The sequence below is a fragment of the Schistocerca nitens genome, chromosome 5 (assembly GCF_023898315.1).
Source record: "Schistocerca nitens isolate TAMUIC-IGC-003100 chromosome 5, iqSchNite1.1, whole genome shotgun sequence".
NCBI classification, from domain to species: Eukaryota; Metazoa; Arthropoda; class Insecta; order Orthoptera; family Acrididae; genus Schistocerca; species Schistocerca nitens.
This window is the reverse complement of record NC_064618.1, coordinates 470329274-470355714: the sequence shown is the minus strand read 5'-3', so window position 1 is coordinate 470355714 and position 26441 is coordinate 470329274. Positions and strand designations below refer to the sequence as shown.

The following is a 26441-nucleotide window of genomic DNA, read 5'->3' as shown; positions in this document are numbered from 1 at the left end:
GTTGACTCATTTTGGACACAATCTACACTTAAATCATTTGAATTTGATACCACAAGAAGATGACAGCATAGCTGGAGACATTGCTATAGGAATCCTATTTCCCATTGTTCTTGACAAAATTTGATAAACAGTACAGGATTCAAATTCGGAGAGAGTACATTGGCGATGTGCGCCAACATGTTGCTTTTCATTCTGTTTTAGTGTTTTGTGCCGCCGACTGTGTATGACTTTGTAAATGTTAACGCGTAATAAAGTTGTCTTCATGTATTTTGGTATGTTATTTAATGATCGCCACCGCTCCGTGTATCAGGAATAGCCGCAACTTTTTGACTCAGCTTCAAATGTGCACATCATAGACTTCAACCTCTTGACAAACTGTACTCATCCAAAAGTTGTACGCGAAGTTACACCCATGTGAGTTTGATGTTTTTGGTCGTTAAGTTCGTCAAAGTGTGTGTTGTTCTATTCATGAAATATTTTTGCGCCAGAGCAAGAAGTTATCTACGATTTGTAATGTGACCACCTCTATCGCCAAATTGCAAACAGAAGCTTTCCCAACGTGTTATTAACCTATGGAACTTTATGTTCTGTCGCCATATGAACAAAAAGTGCTTGAGAAAGGTTCTAAATATGGCCCTTCCCTTCCTCCAGGAAAACAACTGGTTATAATGAATGTAGGTATTGACTATGCTCTAATGAAAGATACAAAATACGTGTATTTAGTGGCTAATGCACTAAATAGAGAAACCAGATTTGAGTGGAGTATCATGTGCTTCCAAGTCCTTCCTAAATACACTACTAAATTGTTGAAAGTTGATGGTAACCGTGCAATCAATTCGTGCAAAGCATGTTCTCAGATTTTGAAGCAAAACTGTTAAATAACATCAACTCAGTGGCGCCTAGACTTCTTAAACAAGGCGTTCCTATTTGTCCTGTTGGGATTTTCCATGGAAAGTAGGACACACTTACGATATTTAGAAGTACTTTTTATAAAATTTTTGAAAATGCAGGACTTTTTACTGTATGGTAACAATGATTTGTGGCCCATTATTGTTTTCCCCCCATAATTTGTAGCCATTTTTATAATGCCACATGTTTTTCTCATGATGAGTGTGTGAATTATTGGAGATTTTGGACCTTCATTTCAACTAATTGGCAGTTAAGATTTAGCATATCATTATTTTATAGGTGTTACATACCATAATGTGTTGTAAAAAGGGTGTAAAACATATAGGTAAATTATAGGTATGGGAAACAATATAATACATCATGAACTTTCATGTAACATGAGTCACTCACATGTAATTAACTTTTATACCTAGAGAGATATTAGAGATAACCTTATCTTGTTCACTAATTTACTTATTAGTGTGAATGTGTAATTAATATCACTACTAAAAATTTCCCAATTTCAACCAATATCGTAAAAACAGAAAATTAAATGTGTAACATGAGTCACGTAATCTGAGTCACAGTTGTATTATTTTAAGACTATAAGAGGCAGATGCCCTTAGGGGCAGCAGAAAGACTAGGGGAAGGAAAAAGAGTGAAGGAAAATATGAAGAATTTAAGAAGCAGCATTTGGAAGAAGCTCGATAAAACCAGCAGAAGCAGAAACAAAAGTTTCTACAGTTGAGTCAACATAAGCAAGGACTGTTATTAGATGAAGAGCTAAAAATTGGGAGAGTGTTAGAAAACATAGGCAACGTAAGCAAGGTACTGTCAATTACACCTGAAAATGAGAAGGTAGTTTAAATCTGGTCAGACGGACCTGCCGCACAATTTAAAAACAAATATATTACTGCTGCTGTACCTCAATTTCAATCATTTAATAATGTGGAAATCTATTGGAACTTACTTGCTGCATCCCATGGTAAAGGAGCCGTAGATGGAATTGGTGCAGTTGCGGATTGGTTAGTGGGGAATGCAGTAAGAAAGCGAAAATTCATAGTAGGTGATGCATCAACTTTCACTCAGGTAGCTGCCAGTATCACAACTATGCAGGTTTTTCATATGTGTATTGATGAAATTCGAGGGCTCTATGTGAAACTTAATCTGGCTCAAATATTTTCTTCAACACTATCAGTACCAAACACAAAAAACATTCACTGCTTTCAGTATGAGAAAGGAGACTTCAAGCATATCTGTTGTCTCAAAAGAATTTTGTTGCTGCAGATTATCATACTGAAGAAACTACAGAAAGTGTGAATATTGGAGTCTGGTACAAAGTAGAATATGACAGTAAATTTTCAATGCTGGAGAAGTACGTTCAGTTTTTGGAAATTCTTACTTAATCAGTGCAATTGAGTGTGCTGGTGAGATGACCTGTAAAATGTGATGAAATTATGAAGAAAATTAATCCCCTTGATGATGTCAGTGCAGGAGGATATTTTCAGTTCTTTGACTTTTAATTGAATTTTCAGTCCATTTTCCCATATGGTATGCTCTTATCATTTTTCATAGTGTTTGAAAAATGAAACATTAATGTTAAGTTTATCTTATTTGGCACATCGTGTCATGTTTTCACTTCTCTGCTTGCAGGAAAAAAGTTTTTTCAACAAGAAGTAGCAAGTAACTAGAGTCACGTAACATTGAGTCATGCGCCTTTTTCAATATATTACATTATTTCACATGGTATAAATATTTTTAGAAGTCTGTAACTCTGTCATTTGAATGCCAACCTAATATGCATTATCTGTGATAAAAACCAAATTCATACTCCTAATAGTTTGAGGACACTTTTGACCGAAATTGCACATTAGGAATGGGATGTCCCAAATTTGTAACATGAGTCACAACATAAATTACCTTCTTGTTCTTTAATTTTAATGCTCATCCCTGTGTAAATAACACTTCAAGATCTTTGCCTGAATAACATGATTTATAGTGATGATTTACAAAAGAAAATATGGGTTTATAGATTGATAACAAGTCAACATAATAAAACACAGATTTCGAAATGTAAAATGAGTTACCATGGAATCTCCCTGTTGTATAGTCATTCACTGATCCATCTCACAAACTAGCTAGTAAACTGAATGACATAATTAAGAGCAAGACTAAATTTAAACCAAAGCATGGCATTTCAAACTCTGTGGACCTTGTAAATAAGATCAATGTTGTATCTGTCTCACACAGTGCTAAATCAACATCGTTTGATGTCTGCAGTTCATTTTCAAACACACTAGTAGCTGAATGCATCGATATTCTCCTAGAGGTGATGTACAAGTCTAAAGTCAGTCCTCTGGAATAACTTGAGACTGCTATTCAGATAAACTTAGCACAAAACTACTTCCAGTTTCAAGAATCTCTATATAAAAATTAGATGTCTTAGCAATGGGTTCTCCTCTTTATCTGCTGTTGGGTGAAATATTCATGGACCATTTTGAACAACAGGATCATTCCATGTTCAAGAGACTTTGTGACAAAAAAATTAAAATGTCAATATTGCAAATATAACCTTAAAAATGCAAAGTTAAAAGTACATTTGTTCATTGCAAAAAATTATGAATATGAAAAAATTAAATTTCTACCTTCACTAAGTGTTTAAAAGTGCTCTACTCTATGGCACCACAGAGAGGTATGTTTTATGCTATTTCCAGATGAGTGTTAGTTGTGTTATCTATGGCTGATTGTTCTGTTGTTGCAAAGAATATTGAATTCAACAATGTTATAGCTCATAATAATTCATTGTGTTGAGGTAAGCTAATTGCATTTCCTTATTTTGTTAGTTTTATAATATATATGCAGCTTGTAACACCCGTAACAAAAACATTACAAAAGTTTAATTTGTAATCTAGTAAATTTGTTCTGTACAATACCTTTCTGTAAAAGTGAGGTTATGCACATGTTTTACAATATCATACCATTACATGGCATTTTGAAATCTTATTTAACACTCTTAGAGCTGTTACGGGTGTTACTAATTTTTGTTTCGGGTGTTACTTAACACATGCGTAACACCCGTAATTTGAATTGGAGGGTTTAATGCCACCTTCATCTTTAGTAGGCCTAGGCCCTACATTTAAATTATAACCAAAGGGTATTATTATGAATGAAAAAACTTTTTTAAACTATGTTTATTACATATGAAAACAGTTTTAAGCACGAAAACTAACATTTTTATTCCTCTGCATACATTTGTTTAAGCACTACACCTACATTATAAAAGTTTATTAGGGCATTAACCTGACTCAACTGACATTCTCCTAAAAAATTAACTAAGCCCAAAATTCTTTAGATTACATATAGTTTATGTTTTCCATTCCAACTTTTCCAAGAACAACAATATTACTAACCTCAGTTTTAAATTTTATATAGGCCCAGTAAACTGCTTATTGAGGCAAATTATAGTCATTCATAAGAGTCTATGTTTAACAATGTCTTTTACTTTTATCTCTCTGCACAGAGTTATGTTTATACATAAATAGGCCTACATTTTCAGGATTTCTGTCTTCGCAGACAATGGCACCAGTACCAGCAAGGGAAAGAGTGAAGAAGCATCGAGAAAACATGAAAGAAAACCTAGAAAAGAGAGAAGCTAATTGAAAGAACGAGAAAAAGACAAATTAAGAAGATTGCAGGTTAAAGAAAAATTGAAAAATAATCAACGTCTTAGAGATAAGAATCGAAGAAAAATGAGAGAGAGAGAGAGCATTCAGAGAAAAGAAAAAACTAGAACTCGCAATATCAATATTTCCAAATGAATCTTCTCCTATTGGGACTTATAAGTGTAAACAGACATTTGGTAAAGCTGTGAAGAAAGTGTTGAAGGTATTTCCAGAAAGCCCCAGTAAAAAATCTGCTGTTATTAAAAAGATAGTTTCCGATATAATTGGCTCTGAAACTTTCATATGTGATACAAAACATACCAGAACTCCAGTCTTAAGTGAAGAGGAAAAACTAAAAATTCAAGAGTTCAACACTAGGGAAGACATTAGCCGCCAAGCTCCTGGGCGTAAAGATGTTGTAACCGTATGGAAAAAACGGAGAATGTAAACAGAAATTCCAAAAGCGTCACTTACTTCTGACTGTAGGAGAGGTTTATGAGGAATTCAAAAACCTCTTTCCAGATATTTCTGTAGGAAAGTCCACGTTTTATTCACTGCGACCACCTTTTGTTCTCCTATTATCATATACACCACATAATGTATGTGTGTGTAAGTACCACTACAATTTCATAAGCATACTTGAGTCTTTGAGCAAAGCTGTTTCATCTCTTCCAAGCAATCACAAGGAATTATTGAACGAATTAAGTTGTAATTCACAGAACAAAGACTGTGTTTTTGGGTCATGCCAGGAATGTCAAATTAAATTGAACAAATTTATCCCAGAAGGCTTTGACTTAACTAAAAAGATTGTCTGGAGGCAATGGGAAAATGATGCGAGACATCGTCCTTGTCTTAGTGAACATTCAGGGAGCTGCGATGACGCTTTAGCATCACTGGTTTACAAATTGCGTCAGTTTAAAAAACATTGCTACGTGAAGATAAAGCAGAATGATTTCTTCCAAGGAAAGAAAAACAGCCTTGACGTTGAAGAATGTGTTCTTCAAATGGACTTTGCACAGAATTATGCTCTAATTTCACAAGATGGGGTACAGAGTGCACACTGGGCCCATTCACAAGTACCTATTTGCACTTTCTGCATTTGGTTTGCAAACCATGAAGTCAGGTCCTATGCAGTCATCAGTAACGACCTTTCACATACACAATATTCCATGTGGACTTTTCTTAAAACTGTTATAATGGAGATTTAAAAAAAAGGTTTCCTAAAGTTAAAAGAGTTTATATTTTCTGACAACTGTGCTGGGCAGTTCGAAAATAAATATACTTTGTCCAATCTATGTTATTTTGAGAGAGACTTTGGATTGACAGTTGAGTGGAATTTTTTTGCCAGTTCACACGGTAAAGGAGCCATCGATGGCATTGGAGGTGCACTGAAGAGGAGTGTGTGGACAGCCATTAGATCTAGGAAAGTTATTATTAACAATGCAGTTGACTTTTATGACTACACTCTGAAGAATTTTTCTAAAATTAAGGTACTACAGGTTGATAAGATAATAGTGGAGCATAACATTCCTATTTTGGATGAAAGGTGCAAAAATTTACAAGTGATTCCTCAAATCCAGGGCTGCCATCACTTTCGGCCTTATAACACAACTGATTTGCTGGTTTCAAAAACAGCAGAGTCATTAATGACAAGGGTGTCAGTATTTATTACTGAGGAGGCCAAAGTCAAAACATTACATGCAAAAAGATGCATAAACTTCTATGAAGTGTGCAGTTCTGATGATTCTGATCAGGAGACTGTTTCACTATCTGAATCACAAGACAATATTGGAAGTGCTTGTGAGTTAAGCCTAACTAATAAAATTGAAAAGTCTGATTTAAAATTTGGGTTATTTGTCTTGGTTGACATTCCAAATGACAAAAAGAAGCCAACCCTATCCAAAATTCAATACCGTTACTTGAGAATCTGCCAGAGTGAGGTTGATGAAGAGGAGGATGTGAAAATAATGTTTCTGAAGTCAGTAGGAAAAACTAAAACACTTTTTAAACTAGATGAAACTGATGTTTGTTTTGTGAAATACAGTCAAGTACTATCTAAGGTAAAAACATCAGAAATCAAACAACAAGGTAACCATTTGTACTATGAGTTCAATTTTGAGTTGGATGTTGCTGAAAAAGATTATTAAATGAAGTTTTTAAACCTATCAATAATAAGGAAACATTTTTGTCATAAATTTATTAGGCCTACAAAATGAGGTAAATGTTAAGTAAGTAACGATATATTGGCCTAGTTGTACTATAAAATTGTAACAAAATTTTTTGTGTAACAAATAGCTTTATCCTTCAAATTTGTTTTCTTAAGTACATACTTTTATTCCAAATAAACTACAATACTTCTTTTCTTTTTATGCAATTGTAAGAGGTAGATTTATTCCTTCAAGAATCAAATCTGACGCATCTATGTAACACCCTTAACAGCAATATATATATACACTCCTGGAAATGGAAAAAAGAACACAATGACACCGGTGAGTCAGACCCACCATACTTGCTCCGGACACTGCGAGAGGGCTGTACAAGCAATGATCACACGCACGGCACAGCGGACACACCAGGAACCGCGGTGTTGGCCGTCGAATGGCGCTAGCTGCGCAGCATTTGTGCACCGCCGCCGTCAGTGTCAGCCAGTTTGCCGTGGCATACGGAGCTCCATCGCAGTCTTTAACACTGGTAGCATGCCGCGACAGCGTGGACGTGAACCGTATGTGCAGTTGACGGACTTTGAGTGAGGACATATAGTGGGCATGCGGGAGGCCGGGTGGACGTACCGCCGAATTGCTCAACACGTGGGGCGTGAGGTCTCCACAGTACATCGATGTTGTCGCCAGTGGTCGGCGGAAGGTGCACGTGCCCGTCGACCTGGGACTGGACCGCAGCAATGCACGGATGCACGCCAAGACTGTAGGATCCTACGCAGTGCCGTAGGGGACCGCACCGCCACTTCCCAGCAAATTAGGGACACTGTTGCTCCTGGGGTATCGGCGAGGACCATTCGCAACCGTCTCCATGAAGCTGGGCTACGGTCCCGCACACCGTTAGGCCATCTTCCGCTCACGCCCCAACATCGTGCAGCCCGCCTCCAGTGGTGTCGCGACAGGCGTGAATGGAGGGACGAATGGAGACGTGTCGTCTTCAGCGATGAGAGTCGCTTCTGCCTTGGTGCCAATGATGGTCGTATGCGTGTTTGGCGCCGTGCAGGTGAGCGCCACAATCAGGACTGCATACGACCGAGGCACACAGGGCCAACACCCGGCATCATGGTGTGGGGAGCGATCTCCTACACTGGCCGTACACCACTGGTGATCATCGAGGGGACACTGAATAGTGCACGGTACATCCAAACCGTCATCGAACCCATCGTTCTACCATTCCTAGACCGGCAAGGGAACTTGCTGTTCCAACAGGACAATGCACATCCGCATGTATCCCGTGCCACCCAACGTGCTCTAGAAGGTGTAAGTCAACTACCCTGGCCAGCAAGATCTCCGGATCTGTCCCCCATTGAGCATGTTTGGGACTGGATGAAGCGTCGTCTCACGCGGTCTGCACGTCCAGCACGAACGCTGGTCCAACTGAGGCGCCAGGTGGAAATGGCATGGCAAGCCGTTCCACAGGACTACATCCAGCATCTCTACGATCGTCTCCATGGGAGAATAGCAGCCTGCATTGCTGCGAAAGGTGGATATACACTGTACTAGTGCCGACATTGTGCATGCTCTGTTGCCTGTGTCTATGTGCCTGTGGTTCTGTCAGTGTGATCATGTGATGTATCTGACCCCAGGAATGTGTCAATAAAGTTTCCCCTTCCTGGGACAATGAATTCACGGTGTTCTTATTTCAATTTCCAGGAGTATATATATATATATATATATATATATATATATATATATATATATATATATATATATATATATATATATAAGCTTTCGCAACAAACTGTTGCCTCATCAGGAAAGAGGGAAGGAGAGGGAAAGACGAAAGGATGTGGGTTTTAAGGGAGCTTTCGCAACAAACTGTTGCCTCATCAGGAAAGAGGGAAGGAGAGGGAAAGACGAAAGGATGTGGGTTTTAAGGGAGAGGGTAAGGAGTCATTCCCTCTTTCCCTCTCCTTCCCTCTTTCCTGATGAGGCAACAGTTTGTTGCGAAAGCTTGAATTTTGTGTGTATGTTTGTGTTTGTTTGTGTGTGTGTCGACCTGCCAGCACTTTCATTTGGTAAGTCACATCATCTTTGTTTTTAGATATATTTTTCCTACGTGGAATGTTTCCCTATATATATATATATATATATATATATATATATATATATATATATATATATATATATATATATATATATAACTGGATTGTTGCCATTGGTTGAGGCAATAAATTTTACTATATCTAGCTCTGATTTGAAGTCATCTGTGGACATGTGAATAGATATGAGACAGTGAACCACTGAGTGGAAAACTGCATGTTTGTGAGCTATGGGGTGTTGTGAGCAATGGATTTGTTGCCAGTCTCCACTGTGAACTGAATATTTTTATGTTGAATGTTTAGGTTTTGCGAAAACATGTTTAAATATGTCTGCTTGTGAGATGTCTGCTTGTGTCTGTATATGTGTGGATGGATATGTGTGTGTGTGTGTGCGAGTGTATACCCGTCCTTTTTTCCCCCTAAGGTAAGTCTTTCCGCTCCCGGGATTGGAATGACTCCTTACCCTCTCCCCTAAACCCCTTTTCCTTTCGTCTTTCCCTCTCCTTCCCTCTTTCCTGATGAGGCAACAGTTTGTTGTGAAAGCTTGAATTTTGTGTGTGTGTTGTGTTTGTTTGTGTGTCTATCGACCTGCCAGCGCTTTCGTTCAATATGTAATATTTATACTCAAAGGTTCTTTTTTCAGAAAGTGTTGGACAGTTCCATAGTTACGGGTGTTACATGTACACACCTTAAAATCAGGAAAAGTAATGTAAGGAAAAATATTTATTGAATTTAATATTGAAAACTTTTAAGGTTTACATTATATTTCATGTTAGAAATGTTGATACTGGAATTGTTTTATTGTTCTCCTGTTTATTAATTAAAAAAGTAGTGTTACGGGTGTTACCAAAAGTAGACCTGGCCCCTGTTATGAGTTATGGAATACTCTGTGTATATATATATATATATATATATATATATATATATATATATATATATATATATATATATATATATAACAGAGGGAAACATTCCACGTGGAAAAAATATATCTAAAAAGAAAGATGATGAGACTTACCAAACAAAAGCGCTGGCAGGTCGATAGACACACAAACAAACACAAATATACACACAAAATTCAAGCTTTCGCAACAAACTGTTGCCTCATCAGGAAAGAGGGAAGGAGAGGGAAAGACGAAAGTATGTGGGTTTTAAGGGAGAGGGTAAGGAGTCATTCCAATCCCGGGAGCGGAAAGACTTACCTTAGGGGGAAAAAAGGACAGGTATACACTCGCACACACACACATATCCATCCACACATACAGACACAAGCAGACATATTTAAAATGACATATTTAAATATGTCTGCTTGTGTCTGTATGTGTGGATGGATATGTGTGTGTGTGCGAGTGTATACCTGTCCTTTTTTCCCCCTAAGGTAAGTCTTTCCGCTCCCGGGATTGGAATGACTCCTTACCCTCTCCCTTAAAAGCCACATCCTTTCGTCTTTCCCTCTCCTTCCCTCTTTCCTGATGAGGCAACAGTTTGTTGCGAAAGCTTGAATTTTGTGTGTATATTTGTGTTTGTTTGTGTGTCTATCGACCTGCCAGCGCTTTTGTTTGGTAAGTCTCATCATCTTTCTTTTTAGATATATATATATATATATATATATATATATATATATATATATATATATATATATATATATATAGAGAGAGAGAGAGAGAATTCCATAACTCATAACAGAGTATATATATATATATATATATATATATATATATATATATATATATATATATATATATATATATATATAACAGAGGGAAACATTCCCTCTGGCTCCTATCCTTGTAACCGCCCCCAGTGCAAAACCTGTCCCATGCACCCTCCCACCACCACCTACTCCAGTCCTGTAACCCGGAAGGTGTACACGATCAAAGGCAGAGCCACGTGTGAAAGCACCCACGTGATTTACCAACTGACCTGCCTACACTGTGATGCATTCTCTGTGGGAATGACCAGCAACAAACTGTCCATTCGCATGAATGGACACAGGCAGACAGTGTTTGTTGGTAATGAGGATCACCCTGTGGCTAAACATGCCTTGGTGCACAGCCAGCACATCTTGGCACAGTGTTACACCGTCCGGGTTATCTGGATACTTCCCACCAACACCAACCTATCCGAACTCCGGAGATGGGAACTTGCCCTTCAGTATATCCTCTCTTCTCGTTATCCGCCAGGCCTCAATCTCCGCTAATTTCAAGTTGCTGCCACTCATACCTAACCTGTCTCTCAACAACTTCTTTGCCTCTACTCTTCCACCTCGACTGACATCTCTGCCCAAACTCTTTGTCGTTAAATATGTCTGCTTGTGTCTGTATGTGTGGATGGATATGTGTGTGTGTGTGAGCGTATACCTGTCCTTTTTTCCCCCTAAGGTAAGTCTTTCCGCTCCCGGGATTGGAATGACTCCTTACCCTCTCCCTTAAAACCCACATCCTTTTGTCTTTCCCTCTCCTTCCCTCATTCCTGATGAGGCAACAGTTTGTTGCGAAAGCTTGAATTTTGTGTGTATATTTGTGTTTGTTTGTGTGTCTATCGACCTGCCAGCGCTTTTGTTTGGTAAGTCTCATCATCTTTCTTTATATATATATATTACTGGAAATTGAAATAAGAACACCGTGAATTCATTGTCCCAGGAAGGGGAAACTTTATTGACACATTCCTGGGGTCAGATACATCACATGATCACACTGACAGAACCACAGGCACATAGACACAGGCAACAGAGCATTCACAATGTCGGCACTAGTACACTGTATATCCACCTTTCGCAGCAATGCAGGCTGCTATTCTCCCATGGAGACGATCGTAGAGATGCTGGATGTAGTCCTGTGGAACGGCTTGCCATGCCATTTCCACCTGGCGCCTCAGTTGGACCAGCGTTCGTGCTGGACGTGCAGACCGCGTGAGACGACGCTTCATCCAGTCCCAAACATGCTCAATGGGGGACAGATCCGGAGATCTTGCTGGCCAGGGTAGTTGACTTACACCTTCTAGAGCACGTTGGGTGGCACGGGATACATGCGGACGTGCATTGTCCTGTTGGAACAGCAAGTTCCCTTGCCGGTCTAGGAATGGTAGAACGATGGGTTCGATGACGGTTTGGATGTACCGTGCACTATTCAGTGTCCCCTCGACGATCACCAGTGGTGTACGGCCAGTGTAGGAGATCGCTCCCCACACCATGATGCCGGGTATTGGCCCTGTGTGCCTCGGTCGTATGCAGTCCTGATTGTGGCGCTCACCTGCACAGTGCCAAACACGCATACGACCATCATTGGCACCAAGGCAGAAGCGACTCTCATCGCTGAAGACGACACGTCTCCATTCGTCCCTCCATTCACGCCTGTCGCGACACCACTGGAGGCGGGCTGCACGATGTTGGGGCGTGAGCGGAAGACGGCCTAACGGTGTGCGGGACCGTAGCCCAGCTTCATGGAGACGGTTGCGAATGGTCCTCGCCGATACCCCAGGAGCAACAGTGTCCCTAATTTGCTGGGAAGTGGCGGTGCGGTCCCCTACGGCACTGCGTAGGATCCTACGGTCTTGGCGTGCATCCGTGCGTCGCTGCGGTCCGGTCCCAGGTAGACGGGCACGTGCACCTTCCGCCGACCACTGGCGACAACATCGATGTACTGTGGAGACCTCACGCCCCACGTGTTGAGCAATTCGGCGGTACGTCCACCCGGCCTCCCGCATGCCCACTATACGCCCTCGCTCAAAGTCCGTCAACTGCACATACGGTTCACGTCCACGCTGTCGCGGCATGCTACCAGTGTTAAAGACTGTGATGGAGCTCCGTATGCCACGGCAAACTGGCTGACACTGACGGCGGCGGTGCACAAATGCTGCGCAGCTAGCGCCATTCGACGGCCAACACCGCGGTTCGTGGTGTGTCCGCTGTGCCGTGCGTGTGATCATTGCTTGTACAGCCCTCTCGCAGTGTCCGGAGCAAGTATGGTGGGTCTGACACACCGGTGTCAATGTGTTCTTTTTTCCATTTCCAGGAGTGTATATATCTAAAAACAAAGATGATGTGACTTACCAAATGAAAGTGCTGGCAGGTCGACAGACACACAAACAAACACAAACATACACACAAAATTCAAGCTTTCGCAACAAACTGTTGCCTCATCAGGAAAGAGGGAAGGAGAGGGAAAGACGAAAGGATGTGGGTTTTAAGGGAGAGGGTAAGGAGTCATTCCAATCCCGGGAGCGGAAAGACTTACCTTAGGGGGAAAAAAAGATGGGTATACACTCGAACACACACACATATCCATCCACACATACACAGACACAAGCAGACATATTTAAAGACCAATGGTGTGAATGTGGGAGAGGAAAGATTGAGGACTTTTACGGCTGTTCAGTGCATCCTCCTACAGGCCAACTGCAAATTAGAACAGCATGCCACCCTCCACCTCAAAAAACTATCCAATCTCCTGGTTTCCCACCTCCGGAAAGGCAACTCACTCACCCTTCACAACCTTTCCAGCAAACCTCAACCTCCCCTCATTGCACACAAACCCAGTCTCTCCCATCTACTCAATCTCCCACTTCCAGCTCCACTCCCTCCAAAACCTCAAAATTCCAATCAACTCAATCTGGAACCACAACACCCTAATTCAGTAGTTAACCTTTCCTCCAAACCTCTCTCCCAATCCGAAACCTCTGTCCTATCCAAAAGGCCTCACCTTCAGCCCCACTCCCAGATTCAACCAAACAGCCTTCGTCAAAGATTTACTGTCCTATACTCGTACTCTCTGCTGGAAGTATCACTTTGCCACGAAGAAAAATTATCCTAATCCTACTCCTAATGATCCAACTCCCCAAGACACTATCCAAATTGAACCCTGCCTGGAACAGTTCCGTCCTCCGTCACAGTGGGACCCACCTCCTCTTCCTCAAAATCACCCTCTCCAAACCTTCCAGGAATTTCTGACTTCCAGCCTTGCCTCTCAATCCTTCTTAAAAAACCTTAATCCTACTCCCAACATAACCACTGCTGAAGCCCAGGCTATCCGTGATCTGAAGGCTGATCGGTCCATCGTCATTCTTCCGGCAGACAAGGGTTCCACGACCGTGGTACTTGATCATCGGGAGTATGTGGATGAGGGACTGCGTCAGCTTTCAGACAACACCACATACAAAGTTTGCCAAGGTAATCCCATTCCTGATGTCCAGGCGGAGCTTCAAGGAATCCTCAGAACCTTAGGCCCCCTACAAAACCTTTCACCTGACTCCATCAACCTCCTGACCCCACCGACACCCCGCACCCCTACCTTATACCTTCTTCCTAAAATTCACAAACCCAATCATCCCGGCCGCCCCATTGTAGCTGGTTACCAAGCCCCCACAGAACGTATCTCTGCCTATGTAGATCAACACCTTCAACCCATTACATGCAGTCTCCCATCCTTCATCAAAGACACCAACCACTTTCTCGAATGCCTGGAATCCTTACCCAATCCGTTACCCCCAGAAACCATCCTTGTAACCATTGATGCCACTTCCTTATACACAAATATCCCGCACGTCCAGGGCCTCGCTGCGATGGAGCACTTCCTTTCACGCCGATCACCTGCCACCCTACCTAAAACCTCTTTCCTCATTACCTTAGCCAGCTTCATCCTGACCCACAACTTCTTCACTTTTGAAGACCAGACATACCAACAATTGAAGGGAACAGCCACAGGTACCAGGATGGCCTCTTTGTATGCCAACCTATTCATGGGTCGCTTAGAGGAAGCCTTCTTGGTTACCCAGGCCTGCCAACCCAAAGTTTGGTACAGATTTATTGATGACATCTTCATGATCTGGACTCACAGTGAAGAAGAACTCCAGAATTTCCTCTCCAACCTCAACTCCTTTGGTTCCATCAGATTCACCTGGTCCTACTCCAAATCCCATGCCACTTTCCTTGATGTTGACCTCCACCTGTCCAATGGCCAGCTTCACACGTCCGTCCACATCAAACCCACCAACAAGCAACAGTACCTCCATTACGACAGCTGCCACCCATTCCACATCAAACGGTCCCTTCCCTACAGCCTAGGTCTTCGTGGCAAACGAATCTGCTCCAGTCCAGAATCCCTGAAGCATTACACCAACAACCTGACAACAGCTTTCGCATCCCGCAACTACCCTCCCGACCTGGTACAGAAGCAAATAACCAGAGCCACTTCCTCATCCTCTGAAACCCAGAACCTCCCACAGAAGAACCACAAAAGTGCCCCACTTGTGACAGGATACTTTCCGGGACTGGATCAGATTCTGAATGTGGCTCTCCAGCAGGGATACGACTTCCTCAAATCCTGCCCTGAAATGAGATCCATCCTTCATGAAATCCTCCCCACTCCACCAAGAGTGTCTTTCCGCCGTCCACCTAACCTTCGTAACCTCTTAGTTCATCCCTATGAAATTCCCAAACCACCTTCCCTACCCTCTGGCTCCTACCCTTGTAACCGCCCCCGGTGTAAAACCTGTCCCATGCACCCTCCCACCACCACCTACTCCAGTCCTGTAACCCGGAAGGTGTACACGATCAAAGGCAGAGCCACGTGTGAAAGCACCCATGTGATCTACCAACTGACCTGCCTACACTGTGACGCATTCTATGTGGGAATGACCAGCAACAAACTGTCCATTCGCATGAATGGACACAGGCAGACAGTGTTTGTTGGTAATGAGGATCACCCTGTGGCTAAACATGCCTTGGTGCACGGCCAGCACATCTTGGCACAGTGTTACACCGTCCGGGTTATCTGGATACTTCCCACTAACACCAACTTATCCGAACTCCGGAGATGGGAACTTGCTCTTCAATATATCCTCTCTTCCCGTTATCCACCAGGCCTCAATCTCCACTAATTTCAAGTTGCCGCCACTCATACCTCACCTGTCATTCAACAACATCTTTGCCTCTGCACTTCTGCCTTGACTGACATCTCTGCCCAAACTCTTTGTCTTTAAATATGTCTGCTTGTGTCTGTATATGTGTGGATGGATATGTGTGTGTGTGCGAGTGTATACCCATCCTTTTTTCCCCCTAAGGTAAGTCTTTCCGCTCCCAGGATTGGAATGACTCCTTACCCTCTCCCTTAAAACCCACATCCTTTCGTCTTTCCCTCTCCTTCCCTCTTTCCTGATGAGGCAACAGTTTGTTGCGAAAGCTTGAATTTTGTGTGTATGTTTGTGTTTGTTTGTGTGTCTGTCGACCTGCCAGCACTTTCATTTGGTAAGTCACATCACCTTAGACACACACAGAGAATTCCATAACTCATAACAGGGGCCAGGTCTACTTTTGGTAACACCCGTAACACTACTTTTTTAATTAATAACCAGGAGAACAATAAAACAATTCCAGTATCAACATTTCTAACATGAAATATAATGTAAACCTTAAAAGTTTTCAATATTAAATTCAATAAATATTTTTCCTTACATTACTTTTCCTGATTTTAAGGGGTGTACATGTAACACCCGTAACTATGGAATTGTCCAACACTTTCTGAAAAAAGAACCTTTGAGTATAAATATTACATATTGTTTAGATATGTAGATGATATCCTGTGTATGTGGACTGGCACCACAAAGACTGCCCATCACATTTTCGCAAAACCTAAACAATCAACATAAAAATATTCAGTTCACAATGGAGACTGGCAACAAATCCATTGCTCACAACACCCCATAGCTCACAAACATGCAGTTTTCCACTCAGTGGTTCACCGTCTCATATCTATTCGCATGTCCACAGATGACTTTAAATCAGAGCTAGATATAGTAAAATTTATTGCCTCAACCAATGGCAACAATCCAGTTCTGACTGACCACATTCTGCATAGCAAGCAAAAACTGATAATTACACCGTCCTCTGTGCCCCATCTACTGCCATTTCCACTGTCTGCAAGAAGTAGTGTACATTACCATATGCAGGAGAAGCATTACAGATTGCAGCAAAAAGCTGAAATCTTGGAAATATAGCTTTCCTACAATGTTAAGAACACTGCAGCCCAGTATATTTTCAATAAAAAAGAAAAGTTCCATTTGTTAGCCAACAGTGGAATATACAAAATTACCTGTTGTCATTGTGACTTGGTTTACATTGGTTGGTCAGGCAGAGAGGTAAGCTGGCTGAACATGAACATAGCTGGGAGGTTGCAGAATTCTGACTCCATGCTTCCTGAGGGTGTACCGAGTGCCACAACTACCAGCCAGAGTCCCATGTCCTTCACTTAGTAAACAAGAGCCAAAAACTCAACCTCCTGGAAACTAACGATCATTTAGTTCACAGTCTAGATCTAATCTAATCTTAAATGACCAGGTGAAGCTGAATACTTCCCTTCCCTAAACTTCACACAATCCTCTGTTTTTCATTACTTCCCACACTGTCTGTTCTCTGTTTCCTGTATTCTTTTATTTTATTAAAATTGTGTATTTAATCTGTATAGACTGTAGTTATAATTGTGAAGACTTTTTTGAAATTGGAACTTATATTTCTTTCCCTGTTTAATATTTCTTAAAGTTGTCTCATCAAGTACTGTTTTTTATTTTACTTGGTTCATTTATTTAAAGCAAACTGTTACATATGCACAGTTTGAGTACAATATTATTGTTTTTCCTGGTTGTACCTTTTACATTTGTATATTGTTCCACTTTTTACTTTTTAAAATGCAGTATCATCACACTCTGAAAGGTGGCATTTACTGTATGTTCCCGCACGCTCATCCATTTTCCTGTATTTATTCATCTTATGGATATTGCTTAAGATCCTCATATATCTGTAGTTACATCAATAATTCTTTGTTTTAATTGGTTTGTGTATCACTCTCCATGTTTTATACCTCCTGAAGTAGCCTTATCAGGTACTCAATTTATTTTATAGGTTTTATTTATAAACAAACTATTATGTAGGCTCACAATTCAGTTCTGTGTTAAAAAAAAGTCCTGTTTATTCCCTTTATATTTACTTTCTGTTCCACTTTTTACATTGCATTATGACCACACTGTCAAAAATGTTATTCATCCTACGTTGCTGCTTCAATCTAGATGTGTACTTCTTTTCCAGTGTTGTTTCAAACATTTAACTTCTTTGGTGACAATATTTGTAAATGTCTGAAGATGGCCTTGTACGTCAAAAACTGGTTAGCACAATAAAAGTAATACTGAAGAAAAAAAAGCAAACTAGTGCTTTTCATTTGTTATAATTATATATACAGACACAAGCAGACGAAATATGTCTGCTTGTGTCTGTATATGGGTGGATGGATATGTGTGTGTGTGCGAATGTATACCTGTCCTTTTTTCCCCTTAGGTAAGTCTTTCCGCTCCCGGGATTGGTATGACTCCTTACCCTCTCCCTTAAAACCCACATCCTTTCGTCTTTCCCTCTCCTTCCCTCTTTCCTGATGAGGCAACAGTTTGTTGCGAAAGCTTGAATTTTGTGTGTATGTTTGTGTTTGTTTGTGTGTCTGTCGACCTGCCAGCACTCTCATTTGGTAAGTCACATCATCTTTGTTTTTAGATATATTTTTCCTACGTGGAATGTTTCCCTCTATTATAACCATATATATATATATATATATATATATATATATATATATATATATATATATGAATTACAAAAAACTAATAATAAAAAAAATTGTATGGTGCGAGATTCGATCCGGCGACCTTCGGATTACGAACCCGAGCACTTACCGTTGCGCCACGACGCTGTAGAAAACTATTAATCGTAGAGAGTATTTCACCGCAACGATTTATTTTAACTGTTGATTTTCTCGACAACGGCTGAGAAGTGCATTTTGGTTCTTTGCCACATTACACCTCTGGCCATGAGCTTTTATTATGCGCAGTATGAATCGAATCTGAATTTCACAATTGGCGGCCTCCCCTTGTGAGTCTTGCCTGGACAATCCCACATGCAACTTCAATTTCTATCTCTGTGGATTTGAGTTGCTTGCGTACTGTGAAAAATACACCACCTCCATTTACCATTAGCCTATCCTTTCAATACACACTTCAGTTTTTCCCAAAAATCTCACTGCTATCAATTTCAGGTTTCAATCAGCTTTCTGTACCTATTAATATGCATGCTTCAGTGTTTTTCATGAGCACTTTGAACTCTGGCACTTCATTTAGCAGTTAACAACTAGAATTTTAATACACTCACCTGTGATGGGCTTTTCTTTCAATCTTACGTTGATATTTCTAGGTTTCCTACACCTGTTGTTATATGGATTGTATGGTTAATAACCTAACAATAAAAAAAACTTGGGTGCAGTCAGCTATCTGGGAAGCAGCCTCTGATGTGTAGTTCATACCTAACCTGTTTAGGGGGTCTCCAGAGTTCTCAACCCCCATGGCACAAGTCCAGAAAGTCGCACCCTAGCTTGTCACAGAACTCTAGAAGTATCTGGTTTAGTCCATCCACTCAACTCGGAACTAGAGGGCCACTATTATTCCTGGAAACAATGCTGCGAATTGTGAGCTTTGTAGGAACATGTGCAAGGCTGTTCTCAAATCTTCTCTGCCAGCTGCTGGAATGATCTGAGAGCCCACATGACAGACATGGTTTGCTTCAACATGCACCATGAACTGAAGTCACTGTGCCCTGTTCCCTCAAAGGCTGCCAGAATAGCTTCTTCAACATGTTGAATGAGGCCCCCAGGCATACACACTGAGTGCACTTGGTGTCCTTTCCTTTCCGTTGCTGACATTTCCCAGATGGGTACCATCATTTGCTGTATGTTTGAACTGCTGATGACTCATAGACCCATACCCTCCTGCATTTACTAAAACAGTATAATAATGTGTATAGCAGGTGTATACTTCCATCTAAGTGCCATGGATGTAAATGCTCTATTCCACAGAATATACTACACATAGAATGGTTTAAATTTAAACAGAAAGAGGAAGAGCAAACTGTTTAAATGTAGCCACACCACTTGCAATGCCTGGTGTTGCTCAAGTCAGAATATATTGCACAGTTGATGGCAAGATGACCATTCTCCGTATCAAATATATAGACATATATTCCTTTAAATGAGTGGTTTATATAGTGTATACTAAATAAATTAATCAATGATGTGATAAAATATTATTATTTAAATATAACAGGTCAGAATCAAAAGTATCTGAATTTAGTATGAAATTTAATTTTTATTGTATATACATATTTAAATTTTCATTTTTTCTTAACAGTTACTTACACACTACATTTGTAGTTCTATTGTTTGGACTATAAGTGAACAGATTGTGGGGTAATCAACTTCTTGAGCACGCAGCATACAATACGCTAAGTGAAAAGCATGATTCCTTTAAATTCTCACCACAATATCAGTGTGTTTGGTACTGTGCTTTGTTGATGGTCATGCTATTAGCCAACTTTACTGGAAACTGCAATCGGCTTAAACTTTAGAGCAATCCATATGATATTAAAGGTATTTGTGGTATAAAAATCATCTGCCCTGTTTCTTTGCCACTCATTATACTGGCTCTGACAATGATATCTTGCACTTGTTTACTTGTTTGATGCAGAGTCTTGCACCACTACACAGTTTCTTCAAATACTGGGAAAGGGGATGGGGGGGGGGGGGGGGGGGCAGGACACCCTTCAATTTGAGGCAGTGTAACGGCATTCCTGGAACATTCAATGAATTTAAAAATTAAGTAGGAAAATTTATAGGGTTTTTTCTCCCATCTGTTGTAGCAACTGACACGGAAATTTTTTCTGCCCATGGCATCATTTCTTGAACAGTCTTCTTGATGTTACTGACAATTTCATTTTTTGTCACTAGAATAGCTCCCGTGTGTAACCGTTCTGGATTGGTATAAATTTTGATGATATTCAGGTGAATTTCATTCATGAGTTCCTCAGGAGTTTTGCCCATATTGTACAATTCATTTCTCAGCATGATTCAGCCAGAATTTTTGTCTGTTGGATAGGTAAAGTAAGGAAGATTGGGTTTAATATTTCACTGACATCGAAGTCATTAAGAGTCGGAGCACAATTTCAGATTTTGTCAAGGATGAGGAAGGAAAATCGGCTGTGCCCTTTCAAAGAAACCATCCCAGCATTGACTGGAGCAATTAAGGGAAGTCATGGAAAACCGAAATCCGGTTGGCTGGACGCGGGTTTCAACCATTGCCCTCCCAAATGTGAGTCCAGTTGCTAACCACTACACCTCTCTATTGCATAGATGCCTTCTCCTATTTATAAAGGGTTTTCAGCAGATTCTTGTGCTATTTCATCTTCGGAGATGTGCATCCTTAGATTTGTTGTTAACTTGACAATTTTTATGTGCAGCCATGTGAATGACTTTTTCAAGCAGGCATATATTTCATATACTGGCATTAATTTTCGAATGACTGGAAGTGTTTGACAAAAATCTCCTGACGGTATTAGTAATACACCCTCCAATAAACTCATGTTATCGTGTAAGTCCTGGAGTATTTTATTCGGTGCTTCCAGCGATCTTCTGTCAGCCATTGTGCTATTGTCCCATGTGATGGACTTGCACTGTTTCAGTATTTTTCCATGTGCTGATGATTTTGTTTTGTCACGTACTGGAATTTAGTGTTTAAAAAGGTAATTTTAACACACAATATGTTCATCCTCCATTCATAAATGCAGCCGCTATTCATAAACACAGTATCTGAGGAAACATTTTTGCCACTTTTCCTTACTGCCATCGATCATGACCAAACTCCCTTACTTACAGCAGGAAACCAAGGACTGTCTACCATTACAACTATGGATGTGTGGTCATGGAGAAAAGTGTGTCTTTACGTACACATACACACAGACAGCTGTGAGGAATCCACCTGTGCAGCAAACATCTGCATCAGTTGTATCATATCTAAAACCAGAAACAGTAACATCAGTTTCATTGTCAACAACAGCAGTGTCATCAGCAACAACAGGAACAGCAGCAATGTCAGAATCGGTAGAAGCAACATCAGAATGTACATGAGCAGGACCAGCATTAATGGAATCAACACCAACAGCCTCATCACCAACAGAAACAAGTCCAACAAAAGGATTGTTCTACAGCACCAGTGTCAATGAAACATAGATGATCTGCAGCAGCAGCATTGGAAGCATCCTGTCAGGTAGGTGCCTGAAACCTAGTAAGGATTTTTATGCCATTGTGTAAGGAGAGAAAAGGCCCCGGAAAAATATGTGAGTGCTAATACTCATCTCAGTTACCAGTGTAAAGATGTTGCTAGGAAGTCAAATGCAATGAAAAGTTTTAGTAAAAGTTTTAGTAAAAAAAATCAGTGCAGTGTAACTGAAGCATGGGAAGTTAGTGAAATGAGCAGTGCCGCACAAGAAGGGAATCCTTAAAATTAAAAACAACCGTAAGAATACATCACCAGAATGCACAGTTCATAAACAATAAAGCAGATGAATTACAGGTAATATTGCGGGTATAGAAGCCAAACATTCCAGTAGTCACAGAAGTGGGCCTGAAACAAAATCAGATGGAGGGTTAAAACTTGAAAAATTATTCAAATGTAAACAGTTTTTGCAAAACACTACGTAAAGGTGCTATGCTTGCCATTTTCTCTAGCTATAAATCAACTAAAGCTATAAGAAATACCATAAAATATGCTAGAGAAATGAGCTATGAAGCTACAGCAGTGGAAATAAAAATTGTAGGACAGTCATGCTGTGTATTGGGCCTATACTGATTAGCAAATCATGAAATAAAAATATTTTGAACAACTAGAAGACACAGTCCAAGAGCTTTCAAAATAATATGCTTATTAAATAATTATTGGGAATTTGAACATAGACACTAGGAAATATACAGAAAACAGTAAGACTCTACTGGACTTAACTACATACTTTCAATCTAAAAATAAAAATAGATAAACAAACCAGTGTGATTAAGCATAGTGAAACTACTATTGATCACATAACAACAAATATTCCTTCACACCCAGGTGATAAACTCCACACTAGGAGACCATTATGCCATCATGACAGAAATTAACACTTTCGCTGCGGCATCGGTACAGGCGCGCAACTCTCCAGTGCGGACCAGTAACATTGTGAAACGGCAGGTACCGCTCGGAGCCGACGCTCCCAAGCACATCTGAGCTACAGGCTGATGTCAAGATCTAAGATCTCAAGGATCATGTTCTATACTGACTTAATGATGACACCTTAGATGCATTGCTTCAAATAAGCTTCGACCGTATAGTGGTCAAGTTTTAAAGTATGTTTGCTGTCTCACACCTATAGGGGTCACAGGTGTCATTCAAATGTTTGTGATTTGTTGACAATGTAACAAAAAATACAATTCAAACAAGCAACAAATCTACTGCAATCTGGAAAAATTTGGATTCCAAAACGCAAATTCTTAAGAAGGAAAAAAAGGAAACTGGATTCATTTGAAATTATATTTACTTTAAATGCGCAGTTTTAAGATTGACTCTGATAGGGGTCGTCAATTTAGTAGCATGTTTGCTCCTGGTATGAGAGAATTAGCCGTCTACATTATCCATCCATCGGGACCATCGGACCGCTGTGTCATCCTCAGCAGAGGATGCCGATAGGAGGGGCGTGTGGTCAGCACACCGTTCTCCCGATCGTTATGATGGTTTTCTTTGTCTGGAGCTGCTACTATTTGGTCGAGTAGCTCCTCAATAGGCTTCACGAGGCTGAGTGCACCCCGAAAAATGGCAACAGCGCATGGCTGCCTGAATGGTCACCTATCCAAGTGCCGACCCTACATTTATCATAGACGCTCGGATGTGTAGAAATTAGTAAGTGAAACACACCTTTCGTGGAGGCTTCTCTCATGTCCCCCATCACTTCAATTGCAGTGCTATTAAAACAAATTTAGCACAACAAATTCTTTTGCAAAAAACTGAAGTGAACGCTTTACAACGCAATAAAAAATATGTCGACTTAAAATAAAACCATTTTCTGACTACTCGTGAAAAAAATTCTAACCTTTCACGTCATAAAAAGAAACCATGCAATGTCAAAAGAAATAAAAGAAGTTGTTTTTGATAATCAGAATTTCCCCGATATTATCGCGTTTTTGGTACTTATGGGAAATTATACAGCAGTTCAAGCAGTATCCAGGTTTGTCTGGGCAGGTTGTACACTCATATGGTGTATCAGTGCGCTTGTCTTGTTCCGCGAACTTCTTACACCGCTTCCTCATAACTTGCTACTTCCCTGCAGTAGCTTTCCGCTTTTGCATGACTTGTGTTTGTGTTTGATGTTTCTAGCTCACATTTTGTGGAACGTCCATTGGTGGAAGGAAGCCCTTTATAATGCCCATTCTGTAATCGTACAATGTGATTTTATTTCCTGAGTATTTGTTCTACAGATATAGAGAATTGAAAACTAGAATGTCAATGACATGAAAGACTAGTTTTTTCAGCCAGCAGATAGTATTTCGTTCACATAAATAATACGATAACATCTGATCTTGTTTATCAGTCCCAGACGTACACACATTGTACCTAATAATAGGCAAAGGTTTCGTGACTATTTGCTGGCACGCACTCATCACTTGCTCCATAACATTTAGATGTTCTGTGGAAATGTAGGAAACCTCTCATCGATCCTTCCATTTTCCAATCATAACTCCATTAGAATACCGCACAATTGTCTCTCCTCTCTCAAGTTTTGCGAATACAATGTCTTCGGGGGTATATTTCCTATTTAATTTCAGAGTACGTGTGGAAAGTGTTTTTAGGTTCAGCATTGTTATAATAATTGTCCAAGTAAATGTGATGACCAACATGCAGCTTTCATGCCATCAAATGCAAAACGACCTTTTCAGCGTGACCTTTTCCCCCCATATCTCCACTAATTCCTGTGTACACAGCGCACTTATTTATGAAACCGCCTGGATTGTTGAGCATGTACATCTTAATGCCATATTTCTTATGTTTGCTTTTTATATATTGTCTAAATGACAATTTTCCCCTCCAAAGAATCATTGATTCATCTATTGATAAATCTCTTCCCGGGTAATACACGTGAGACATTCTTGTGTTAAAATAATCCAATATAGGTTGTATCTTATATAAACGATCATCTGGTTTCGGGTTTCCTGGAAGCGGTTCTTTCTTCCAGTAGTCTTATAATCGCAGATATTTAACGTTACCCATATGTAACGAAACACCCAGGAAAACTAGTAATTCGCCTATACTTAGAGTTTTCCATTTACCCATCCTAGATCCCTCTTTTGTGTTTTCGCTCAGCAATATGTTGATTGCGTTGTCGTTCGTTTCGTCAACTACAAGTTGCATCAATTCATCTGTTACCAATAATCTGAAGAAGTCCATAGGAGAATTGCCAGCAGAATGAATTTGAAAAACTTCTTCCTTCGTAAATGGGCGATACTACATATTATGTGGTTCTATATGCCAGGACTCACCTGGATTATCTCCATGTGACAGGTCGAGCTCTTTTTCGTCGTCGATTTCCACACAATTGTCGTATTCCACATCGCCAGATTCGGAACTGCCACGAAACAGATTCGAAAGCTGTGCTTCCACGCTATCATCACTCTGCAATTGTTCTGCAGCCTCTTAATGACAATCTGTGTGATATGCCTCGTCCTCACTACACGGAAAATCACTGTCATCTATTACACTAAGTAACTGCTGCTCTGTCAATTTAACACATTTCCTGCTCCTTTTCACATCGGAAGGTCCAGGTGTCGGTTCATTAGCCGCCATTACGAACAATATACATTCGATAACTGACCACACAAAACAAAAATTTACACGCTTTGATACTATCTTAGATGCTGCAACTAGACTGAGTAATCTGACACTGAGTGCAGACGCTTATAAGCGTCAGTGCACTGGCTCGTGGCTTGTTTTGACGCTTATCAGCGTCAGCAGCAGCGAAAGTGTTAATATAAAGATTTCTGCAAGTGAGCAGATGATATTGAAGCAAAAATGGCAGATAAACTTGCAAAACTTAATTCAATTAAAAATATGTTAAGGGATAAAAATGGGAAGCAGTGTATGCAGACAATGATGCAAATACTAAATGTGACCAGTTTTTAACTTTGATTCAGATTCTTTATTGGTCATTCAGCATTATTACATGCAATAGACTTCGTCAGTTCACTTAACCTATTAATTTTACAAAATGAATTTTTACATATTTAAGTTGATATTGGGCATTTCTAAAAATTCTTCTAATGAATAGAATGGATTAGCTAACAAGAAGTTATGAACATTGTCTTTAAATAATTTGTCAGGCTTGACTGACCCATTTTTAGACAATTTGTTATATATTTTAATTGCCATATACTTATGACTATTGTTAGTTTTAGCTTATCTATTTTGTGGGAACAGCAGACAAGTACAAATTCTTGTATAGTAGTCATGCCTTTCATTTGATACACTTAAATTAGGTAGTTCAGCAAGTATGTAGTTAACACTGTCAAGAATATATAAATTAATTAATGTTAAAATTCTATATTTAATGAACAATGGTTTACAATGTGTTCTATTATCTGACTTATGACCTAAGATGTTGAGTCCCATAGTGCTCAGAGCCATTTGTTCTATTATCTACCTTAGCCATTACTCTGATTGCTTTCTTCTGGATCACCATAATTTCATTTATTTTTCTG

The 26441-nt window shown here is 40.1% G+C and overlaps 1 protein-coding gene across 1 annotated transcript in view; it reads right to left on the bottom strand.

Annotated features, from left to right (window-relative positions):
• LOC126260536 (uncharacterized) overlaps positions 1-25481 on the bottom strand; it is a 52622-nt gene extending 27141 nt beyond the window's left edge. Inside the window, exon 1 of the mRNA XM_049957870.1 lies at positions 25227-25481. Within this exon, the coding sequence (XP_049813827.1) occupies positions 25227-25436 (210 nt within the window). The 5' untranslated portion in view covers positions 25437-25481. The remainder of the gene's footprint in view (positions 1-25226) is intronic.
• Between the last annotated feature and the right edge of the window lie 960 nt (positions 25482-26441).